General features: G+C 39.0%; 1 protein-coding gene across 1 annotated transcript; it reads right to left on the reverse strand.

Annotated features, from left to right (window-relative positions):
- Positions 1-800: 800 nt before the first annotated feature.
- On the reverse strand, positions 801-10,966 carry LOC121376770. The gene is made up of 3 exons (XM_041504542.1): positions 10,531-10,966; positions 4,216-4,365; positions 801-1,594 (listed from the first exon to the last, which is right to left on the reverse strand). The coding sequence occupies exons 1-3, from the start codon at positions 10,790-10,792 to the stop codon at positions 1,410-1,412; spliced, it is 597 nt and encodes a 198-aa protein (XP_041360476.1). The 5' UTR covers positions 10,793-10,966; the 3' UTR covers positions 801-1,409.
- Between the last annotated feature and the right edge of the window lie 1,392 nt (positions 10,967-12,358).

Consider the following 12,358-nt stretch of genomic DNA (forward strand, 5'->3'; position numbering starts at 1 on the left):
ATGAAAGGTGAACTGGACATGAGCTCCAACGGGCTGCTGTTAGATCCACATGTAATAGAGGAGATAATTTTAATTAGATTGCCTTTATTAAAGACCAACAGACGTGTACCTTTACGCAATGTGTGCATTCCTAACTCAAAACGTGTACTAGAATAAAGGTGACACCACACGATACGAGTGTCTTGTACGATAATAGCCGATTGTGGCGAGACAAACAGTACGATTTCATTGGCTGATATGCAGTCACGTAGAGGCACTCGTATTTTATGGTGTCGCTTTAGGACTCTCATTAAGAGGTACGGCTGTAGGTCGCCTTATTAAAATAATAGTCCAATATTGCAGGGGCGAATCCATGAAGTAATTTTTTTTTTTTTTTTTTTTTTGGGGGGGGGGGGGGGGTGGTAGGGGAGACTAAGTGGGAAAAGGCTCATGGACTAACTCGTGAACAGGACAACCCAATACAAATTAAAATCCAGAAAAAACAACCATTTGAATATATTTAGGAACGGGGGGGGGGGGGGGGGGGGGAGGTTACCGGTTCCCTGGTCCCTCCTTGGATCCGTCTAAAATATATTGCTATCCATGACCTCTTAAAGACATTACTCGCTATTTCTCATTCCAACCAATACACCACGACTGGTATATCAAAGGCCGTGGTATGTGCTATCTTGTCTGTGGGGTGGTGCATATAAAAGATCCCTTGCTGCTAATGGAAACATGTAGCGGGTTAGCTCTAAGACTATATATAAAAATTACCAACTGCCGATGATTAATAAATCAATGTGCTCTAGTGGTGCCGTTAAACAAAACAAACAGGTTAGGTCATAGGACTTAACGTGCACATTCGGAGCAAGCTGTTGTAGAGCACGCCTGTTATGGACGCAGGTGTTGGCCCATGCCGGCTCCTCCATCCAGGACAGGAAAGGGTTTGGGGTGGGTGGAAGACTGCCCGCGCTGGTAGGTGCAAGAGAGCACCAGCAGCCCGACCAGGGTCGGTAGAGGATAGAGGCCCTTGTGGTGCTACTGGATTTTGAATGTCCCGAAGGATTAAGTTCAAAATATAAAAAGTTGCGCAGTTTTCAAGAGGTAATTTGGCGCATAATTTCGAACGGTTCATCTAAAAGAAAAGGATCTATTTGAGTCATTTCAACTTAGTTTTCCGAATTGTAGCTCATACAAAACAAACAGCTGTGGTATTATATATGTTATATTTATACAATGGCATCAGTAAAGAGGCTTAGTCTTCAGAATTTTAAGCAACTGGTGCACAGAGATGCTCAAATTGGATGATTTTGTTTTATCATCTTATTTTATCATCTTTTTTATCACCTTATTATCTTATTTTATCATCTTCAACACCTTATGAATCAAAGCACTCTCTGTAAGTAGCTGACAGCATCGCGATCGTGTCAGTGGAATAACAACATGCTTTTGTACATTTCTGTGATTTGCAGACCAACTGACACAAAGCAGGAGAGCGCAGCAATGATCTCCAAACCAAACGACCAGTGGTAGCGTACGTTTTGGTTCGTGAAGGAAGGAAGAGTCGGGTAGCTGGCGGCAAAGATGATCGGACCGAGCAGGGTGAACAGACCTGAAATGAAACAGAGATCTACATCTAGACATTCCAGAGCAAGGTGAACAGACCTGGAATACAACAGAGATCTATATCTAGACATTCCAGAGCAAGGTGAACAGACCTGGAATAAAACAGCGATCTACATCTAGGCTTTCCAGAGCAAGGTGAACAGACCTGGAATGAAACAGAGATCAATCCTAGACATTCCAGAGCAAGGTGAACAGACCTGAAATGAAACAGAGATCTATATCTAGACATTCCAGAGCAAGGTGAACAGACCTGGAATAAAACAGAGATCAACATCTAGACTTTCCAGAGCAAGGTGAACAGACCTGGAATAAAACAGAGATCAACATCTAGACTTTCCAGAGCAAGGTGAACAGACCTGGAATAAAACAAAGATCAAGGTGAACAGACCTGGAATAAAACAAAGAGCAAGGTGAACACACCTGGAATAAAACAGAGATCTACATCTAGACATTCCAGAGCAAGGTGAACAGACCTGGAATAAAACAAAGAGCAAGGTGAACACACCTGGAATAAAACAGAGATCTACATCTAGATATTCCAGAGCAAGGTGAACAGACCTGGAATAAAACAAAGATCAAGGTGAACAGACCTGAAATGAAACAGAGATCTACATTTAGACTTCCCAGAGCAAGGTGAACAGACCTGGGATAAAACAAAGATCAAGGTGAACAGACCTGGAATAAAACAGAGATCTACATTTAGACTTCCCAGAGCAAGGTGAACAGACCTGGAATAAAACAAAGATCAAAGTGAACAGACCTGGAATAAAACAAAGATCAAGGTGAACAGACCTGAAATGAAACAGAGATCTACATCTAGACATTCCAGAGCAAGGTGAACAGACCTGGAATAAAACAGAGATCTACATCTAGACATTCCAGAGCAAGGTGAACAGACCTGGAATAAAACAGAGATCTACATTTAGACTTCCCAGAGCAAGGTGAACAGACCTGGAATAAAACAAAGATCAAGGTGAACACACCTGGAATAAAACAGAGATCAACAACAAGTCCGTCCCACGGGGAACGCCTTTTTTATACTATGTAATTTACTATAAGTTATTTGTTTCTGAGCAGATTGTTTTTTAAATTGCACACAAAAATAGTTGTTGTTTTTTCTAAAACATTTTCGGTTTTTTATTACATCACATCAAACTGAAATTATTTACAAAACAACATTTTTGTAGGAGGATGGGACGAACTATAGACATTCCAGAGTAAAGTTAATAGATCTAAAAGAAAACATAGAGCTACATTTTCTATATAGGTTTTTTTTCGATTGGTTTGTGTAGGCAAAGTTGTGTTATGTTTAGAATGATGTTTATCAACTGGTACAGACTGTATGTGCATTACGACTCAGCCAGTTGCTATATTGGCTATCATCTTGAGTTCAAGATTATGTAAAACTTCCCTGACTTTCTAAATAGTGTATACGGATTCCTTTACTCGCAAACTTTATGACTAGACACAAACATTATCATCGCACGGGTATGACGTGCCGTAAACTATAATATACACATAGATTAGCCCCACTACAGACGGCCATCTTGAATTTCTGTGATATAATCTCAGACCCAACCTTATACATTGTATTCATTATCATCCCAGGTTATTGCCAATAACATGGAGCAGCTACTTGGGCGCTTTTTCCTGTGCTGGACATAGGAGCCGGCGAAAGTCGACATCTGCGACCATGACAAGCGTGTGCTACAACAGCTTGTTCTGAATGTGCACGTTAAAACCTATGACCTGACCTGACCTGACCTGACCTGACCTGACCCGTACCTGACCTGACCTGACCTGACCTGACCTTGAACGCCAATGACAGATTTTAAAACCCTCAAAGATGACTGTGACTGTCAGGCAGATTGTGAAATGGGTCACCACTGACTGAATAAATCAGTGTAAAGAAAAGCTACATGTATATATATATATATATATATAGATATATATACAGTGTATAGGTTCGTTAAAGACATCCTATATGGCTGCCGTCGGTAATGGGTTGTTGTTGTCGCGAGTTATGTTTCGGATTGTGACACTACGGACAGCTGGCGTCATTAAAGAGATATATATGCAAGCAAAACAACTTTAATGTGATTGATTTGGTTTATGTGAGTCACAAGTAGACATCCATATAATGCTAATTTTACAAAGAGTTTACGATAACAAGAGAGAGAGAGAGAGAGAGAGAGAGAGAGAGAGAGAGAGAGAGAGAGAGAGAGAGAGAGAGAGAGAGAGAGACAGACAGACAGACAGACAGACATAGAGAAATATACATAGACAGATGGGGTGGAGAGACAGCTAGAACTAGAGCTAGGACGAGAGAGAGAGAGAGAGAGAGAGAGAGAGAGAGAGAGAGAGAGAGAGAGAGAGAGAGAGAGAGAGAGAGAGAGGGGGAGGGCAGGGAGAGACAGAAACAGATAGGCACCATGCATTCGCAAAAAGAGAGAGGTGAGAGGAGAAATAGAGTGGGAGAGAGAAGGTAAGAGGAAGAAATGAATGAATTGGTCTACTGGAAATATATAATATATATATATATATAACGGGACTATATATATATATATAATATATATATATATATATAACGGGACTATTTGAACAAACCTGCAAATAGAGATAGTCCAGTAGACACGATGTAGGCGATTCTCTTGTTACCAAGTCTAGGCACCATGGCATACAGCTGTACTATGTAGAATGCGGGGAATGCCATCAACAGACCAATCACAGATAGTGCTTGACAAGCCTTAACCCAACCTGAAAATAACAACCATGTATTGCAGATTTAACCCAAACTGAAAATAACAACCATGTATTGCAGCTTTAACCCAACCCTAAAATAGCAACCATCGGCATGTATAGCTGCTAGTGGTTGAAAAGTCTTAACCTCAGCTTTAAATTTCAACCATATATCATATCTAGTGTTTGTGTTTGGAAAACAAACCAAAGAAACAATCACATTCTTGTACTGCAACAAATAGTACTGCAGCCAGTGCCTTACAATATTTAAACTCAACACTTCAGTGACTTAACACAGTAATTTGGCGATAAACATTTTATACTAATCAGTTACTTCGACAACAGCTTACAAGCGATAATGCCAGAGTCGCTTAATGTTGCCCCAAATACATACATATATATATATATATGTGTGTGTGTGTGTGTGTGTGTGTGTGTGTGTGTGTGTGTGTGTGTGTGTGTTTCGGTATCGTCGATATTAAATATTAGGAATAACAATTGTATTATGGGAGCCTCTGGCGAGCATAATACCGGTACATTATTTTATTCCTAATATATACTCTTCAAAAAACGTAGGGGAACCTGAAATATTAATGTTAATATCAATTATTACACCGAATATACGTTTTGACTACAGCCATCATAGTAAAGAACGTTCAGGTCTGTTTATCAACACACCGAAACACATTCCATAGTTTGCACATGCATCTCGCAGTTGCCCCGTACACGTGTGTGGGGTGTCATTCTCGATTTTGACAATTTCACTAATTAATCACTGTGGAACATTATTTCCGTCAATCTTTTTCATTTTGTTGATCATACAGCTGTTACTGTTTTGAATTTGCTGATAAAAAAACGTCAACTTTCAAATTTCACTTCTGACCGCAGTCGTCCTTTAATATCTTTTGTTGTCATAGAACTACCGGTTGTAATGTTTTCCAAAATAATTCACTATTTAGGGGATAACCCTACTGTGTTTTCCGATTTGCGGACGTATATCGGTGGTTTTACTGTCGCAAATGTTGTTTTATTGTGGACGCGTTAGTACTAGGTTAAATTTCATTTTATTTCCTAAAATATTTGTTTTCCGGACGTACGAAATTATTTAAAGACAAAATCCAGTTTCGGCTTTTTAAAAATATTAAGACGACCAGAAGCACATTGAATATACAGACAACTGCTATTCTAAACAAGAAAATATATTTAATATGCAAATTTAATCGTAGAAATATTTTATTAGTCGGAAAGATCTTACAATGCAGCAAACTCAGGAATGTCCCTTTAAAAGTAAAAGGTCAACCCAACTTCTCACTCGTATTTTGCAGAGCAAGTACGTGATAATTAAACCTGTCTGTATGTTCGGTTACAAGCGCATTTTGGTTCTCGCTGATATGATCTGTCATTCTTTAAATGTGAATAGAAGGCACGATCGTTCATTCCTGAAATGCAACAAGACCACTACACGTGTGACCTTTCCATACAACTGTCACCCTACGATAAAAGCAAAGACGTTAGACGAATATGATTGAGGAAGGAAGGAAATGTTTTATTTAACGACGCACTCAAAACATTTTATTTACGGTTATATGGCGTCAGATATATGGTTAAGGACTACACAGATATTGAGAGAGAAACTCGCTGTCGCCACTTCATAGGCTACTCTTTTCGGTTAGCAGCAAGGGCTCTTTTATATGCACCATCCCACAGACCGGGTAGTACATACCACGGCTTTTGATATACCAGTCGTGGTGCACTGGCTGGATCGAGAAATAGTCCAATGGGTCCACCGACGAGGACCGATCCCAGACCGATCGCGCATCGAGCGAGCGCTTCACCACTGGGCTACGTCCCACCCCACCCCCTACGATGAAGACCAAGACGTAAGACGAATATGATTAGGGAAGACGAAGAGATATCGAGTACTGGATGATCTGTGTGGATATCACGATGGTCTTAACACTCTCGTTTGCTTGACACTATCATGGTTCAATACGAAAAAAGAACAATTTTGTGGTTTTCGTTGTCGTTTTGAGATGAACCATAGTAATGTATATTGCTTAAAGATAAGATGAATATATCACTAAAGATATATCATTATTAACCTAGCATATATCACACACACACACACACACACACACACACACACACACACACACGCACACACGCACACGTGCGAGCGCACACATATACATACATACATACATATATATATATATATATATATATATATATATATATATATATACATTGTATAATATTATATATATATATATAATATATATATATATATATATATATATATATATATATATATATATCGTTACATCAGTAGTTCGTTGTACACATTTGCATAAATTGGTTATTAATGTATATGGAGATAAAACAAGACTTTACGATCAGTTCGTTTTATGCAGTAGTTCATTCTAAGCATGTTCGTTATAAGTGTACTTTACTATATATACATACATACATACATACATACACACACATACATACATACATACATACATACATACATACATACATACATGCATGCATGCATACATACATACATGCATACATCCTTTTTATGGATGCTTCGATAGCTCAGAGCGCATCGTGGTTAGTCTTGAAATTTGCGGGCGATTTGGTGCCACAGGTTCGAGTTCCAGCAACGGCATGGGACAATTTGTGAGGCCAGAAAGGATTTACTTATCCCCTGCGCCAGTGCGTTAATACCTATGTATGTAACAGTCAACCTCGACATACATACGATATGTAGATATTTATACATCAATACATACATACATACATACATACATATACACATATATATATATATATATATATATATATATATATCATCAGGCATATCTAGCACTGGGGAAAGCTTCACTTCCATTGCTATTTCTATCAATCTTATCACAATTTCTTTTTTCTATTTCTGCATTCTTCCATTCTAAACTAGATGCTAACAGTAACAAAGTAATATACTGTATGAATAAGAATATACTTCATTAATAAAACCTGCACTGGTTTAACATATGGATGCAGCAGTATTCAAATATGGTTCAGTGTATGAGGCTTATATACAACATGCACAAATATTGTGAAGATGTCCCTCTCTACTAAGCACCAGTTGTAAAAATTAAAAAGGAAAGTTTTACATACCTTTTCTTGGTAAGGCACATTACAGGTACAATTGATTTATATCACAAACGTTCATCTGTGTTTATAGTATTTTTTACAATTGCATTTATATTAAATTGATGTCTTGGTGTAATTAACTGATATCAAAATTAATATTGTCATCAGGTGTATCTTGAACTGTCTAGAATTTCATTTTTATTCCAGTCTTATCATCTGACTTAAATGTCTGTCATATGCACACTTTTTTATTTTCTTCTTCTTCTGGGCCTATTCTTCGATTCATCCATCTTTATGCCAAGTCGCTCTTTTATCATGACATCATCAACCATCCACTTCAGCTCCATGGCAACCGTTTCGTTCTCAGCCATGTATATCTGGTTGAGAGGTACTCTGGACTGTCTAATGCGTCTAATGCCAAGTAAGACATTGGCAGTATTGTCTCTTGCTGTGTATATTCAGGGAATCGCTACAATATGGAAGGAGATTCGCGTCTAACCCACTGTAGCATAAAAACAGCATTTCTGAATTGGTGCTAAATTTCTCATGTGACAGTTTGTTGAAGACATGTTCTAAACTCCACCCAGGGATGGTGCAGCTAAAAGATCCCTTGCTATTAATGGACAAATGTAGCGGATTTCCTCTCTAAGATTATATGTCAAAAATACCAAATGTTTGACATCCAATAGCCAATAATTAACAAATCAGTGTGCTTTAATGGTGTCGTTAAACAAAAACTAAACTTAAAAACAAACTTAAACTCCACCCACGAGGAAGCAATTACATTCCTTAGCTTCTCAAATGTATTATCATCAATTTCAACTGATATTTTAAAAGTTAAGACAATGTTAATGAAGTTTTCATATTGCTGAAAAATATTCAAAGGCGTCAATGGTTTTTTCTTTTTTTGCTTACTTCACAAAGTGTCTTTGGTTTTCTGTCTGGTGTATTATGACGGTATAGTAATAAATAATGTACGTCAGACTAGCTTTCTAAAACTGGTAGCTCTCTCTCTCTCTCTCTCCAGCTGTTTATTACATGTAATAGAATGGGAAATGAGTCTTCCTAGCAACACTTCATCCAGGGAACACATACAATGGTCTTCAGACACTGAAAGACATTATGTCTAGATGAAAAGCTAAAACCTATACATGCTGCAACATATTAGGAATACGGTTCTGTTTGTGAGACGAAGTATATATTTTACGTTTTGATGGTAGACAAACCATGTCCGAGGAGGTTGAAGACCCGAATTGTATACAAGAAAATGCAGACACAAAGATCATATTTCAATATTTATACATTGCTGGCAAGTCACCATTTGAGTCCACAATAATTTATGATTCCCAGATACGAATGTCTTTATACACTAAACTTGTTACAGGAGTTCCACTGAAATGTCTTTTCTTATATATATGTACCGAGTATCAAAGATACGGAAAAAACACACTAACTTGTAATCCCTGCAGTGCATGCCTTTAATAACTAGCGACAATACCTGCACTGCAGATGGTTTTGAATATCCTTAAGCAAAATCAAGACATCCTTGAAATTGTTTAGCTTTTGGAACATCAGCCGAAATTGATGATCATATATTTAAGAAGAAGTTGAGTATTTCTTGTACTTTACCTGAGGGTACAGGTGCGAATAAGACAAACTGTGACATGGGATATGTCTGAAAAGGTTTAGTGTCAAAGGAAGGGTGATAATATTGAGATACATCAGCCTTCTCCACTTTACAGATACCTTCAGAATGTACACCAAGAGAACAAATTGGCAAGCTGTCGTTTACTATCTAGACATACCAAGCAGTTCAGGCTATTCACCAATAGGAAGGACAACGCTGAGAAATTTTAAAAGGAACACAGGATATGAAATGGACGGTCGGTGATATGATACCATGAGAGCTGGTAGGCATATTGATGGTGGAATACCATGAGAACTGGTAGGCATATTGATGCTAGAATACCATGAGAGCTAGTAGGCATATTGATAATGGAATACCATGATAGCTGGTAGGCATATTGATAGTGGAATACCATGAGAGCGGGTAGGCATATTGATAGTGGAATATCATGAGAGCTGGTAGGCATAGTGATAGTGGAATACCATGAGAGCTGGTAGGCATATTGATGGTGGAATACCATGAGAGCTGGTAGGCATATTGATGGTGGAATACCATGAGAGCTGGTAGGCATATTGATGGTGGAATACCATGATAGCTGGTAGGCATATTGATAGTGGAATACCATGAGTGCTGGTAGCCATATTGATGGTGGAATATCATCAGAGCTGGTAGGCATATTGATGGTGGAATACCATGAGAGCTGGTAGGCATATTGATGGTGGAATACCATGAGAGCTGGTAGGCATATTGATGGTGGAATGCCATGAGAGCTAGTAGGCATATTGATGGTGGAATACCATGAGAGCTGGTAGGCATATTGATGGTGGAATACCATGAGAGCTGGCAGGCATATAGATAGTGGAATGCCATGAGAGCTAGTAGGCATATTGATAGTGAAATATCACGAGAGCTGGTAGGCATATTGATAGTGGAATACCGTGAGAGCTGGTAGGCATATTGATAGTGGAATACCATGAGAGCTGGCAGGCACATTGATAGTGGAATACCATGAGAGCTGGTGGGTACAGCCCGAACAAGAAACAATTCCAAGAATAATATGATATGATAGACATCATATTTTTAAGTAGAGGATAAGACTGAGGAATAATATGATATGATAGACATCATATCTTTAAGTAGAGGATAAGACTGTGGAATAGGAATGAAAGTGAAGACTGTTCTAGTGCTAGACATACCTAGTGGCACTATTCGATAGCATAAGATATGCATGCGCTTGGATAGGAAACCGTGAAGATGGATCTAAACAGTGGCAAGTGACATTTTTATGGGAGGTTGGGTCATGCTCTCCCAGAAAATTCGCTTTGAGCACGGGATTCACAAATTACACACGCCGCTCGGCGGTACTTTTTGTTATAAAGAGAATAGACAAGTAAAATAAAAATCACTTCCAATCTACGTAAGGCACCTACCTGGTATCCGGTCAGCGTGGTGGTTCGCCACATAGGCACCACACAACCAGCGGTCCCGCCTCAGGAAGCAGTTGTGCCAGAGTCCCTCGTGCCAGATCATCGCCCCATTCGCATACCCCGCCGCCCAGTAGGATGACGCCTGAGCTGTTATCTGCATCACCATGGCAACCACAAGGACAGCACTGCAGGCTTTAGCGTAGATGGTCGCCCTGTCACAGAGTCGAATTCTTGGCTCCTCTTCGGCGTTTTCCGCAATGTTCATCCTTTTGTTTTTGTTTTACTTTTAGTTGAATAATAACAGTCAGATATTCAGATGTTCTGTTCTCATTAAGACTCCAACACGTCCTAGTTGGTATTGTACCCGTCTATGATGATACGATACTAAGGGGTGTAATTGTTTACGGTGGTAATTAAAGAAGTGAAAAGTGTAACCACATTTGACTGTGACAGCGACGCAGATGACAAAGAAAACTTGGGAGTGTGGAGATTTTAGGAAGTTCGCAGGTCATATGTTGTCCCCAGGCTCTGTTTGTCTCGATCAGTCATGCATTAAAAAGACAATATACCGTGTTTCTGGTAATAACACAGTTAGTATTAAACAAGATATCACTCACCATGGAAAGAAAGAAAGAAATGTTTTATTTAACGACGCACTCAACACATTTTATTTACGGTTATATGGCGTCAGACATATGGTTACGGACCACACAGATTTTGAGAGGAAACCCGCTGTCACCACTACATGGGCTACTCTTTCCGATTAGCAGCAAGGGATCTTTTATTTGCGCTTCCCACAGGCATGATAGCACAAACCAGGGCCTTTGTTGAACCAGTTATGGATCACTGGTCGGTGCAGGTGGTTTACACCTACCCATTGAGCCTTGCGGAGCACTCACTCAGGGTTTGGAGTCGGTATCTGGATTAAAAATCCCATGCATCGACTGGGATCCGAACCCAGTACCTACCAGCCTGTAGACCGATGGCCTAACCACTACGCCACCGAGGCCGGTCACTCACCATGGAATGTTTATTCAGGATTAGGGGTATATGTGGGTATGCGTATGTGCTTTTGCGCGCGCGCGCGCGCGCGCGTTTGTGTGTGTGTGTGCGTGCGTGTGTTTGTGTGTGTGGGTGTGTGTGTGTGTGTGTGTTTATATATGGTTGTATGCGAGAGAGAGAGAGAGAGAGAGAGAGAGAGAGAGAGAGAGAGAGAGAGAGGGGGGAGTTATACGCTTGTGTGCGGTACATTTTATTTTATTTTATTTTATTTTATTTTATATTGTTTTATTTATCTTTGTTCTTATTTATAAAAAAAGACATACAGTGTCATGAATATCTTCATAAGTAATCACAGGAAAGTATTTATAACCGCAAGATGTTCAAATGTAGTACTGTGCACCAAATACGAAACTATGTCTTCAGCGACATTTTACAATATGTACTGTTACAATGAAAACGAATCTACGTATTCCAGTCTGTACTGTTACAATAAATTCGAACTGTCTTCATATCTGTACTGGGCCAATTAATATGAAACTATGACTTCTAGTCTGCACTGTTAAAGTGACATTCCCGAATTTGCTGCATTGTAAGGTGTTTCCGACTAACTAAATATTTCTACGATTAAACTTACATATTAAATACATTTTCTTGTTTAGAATATCAGTGTCTGTATATTCAATGTGTATCTGGTCGTCTTAATATTTGTAAGAAGCCCAAACTGGATTTTGTCTTCAAATAATTTCTTTAGGAAATAAAATAAAAGTTAACCTAGTACAAATATTAGAATGATCAGAAACACGTTTAATATACAGCCACTAATATTTTA

The sequence above is a fragment of the Gigantopelta aegis genome, chromosome 7 (genome assembly GCF_016097555.1).
Source record: "Gigantopelta aegis isolate Gae_Host chromosome 7, Gae_host_genome, whole genome shotgun sequence".
NCBI lineage: Eukaryota > Metazoa > Mollusca > Gastropoda > Neomphalida > Peltospiridae > Gigantopelta > Gigantopelta aegis.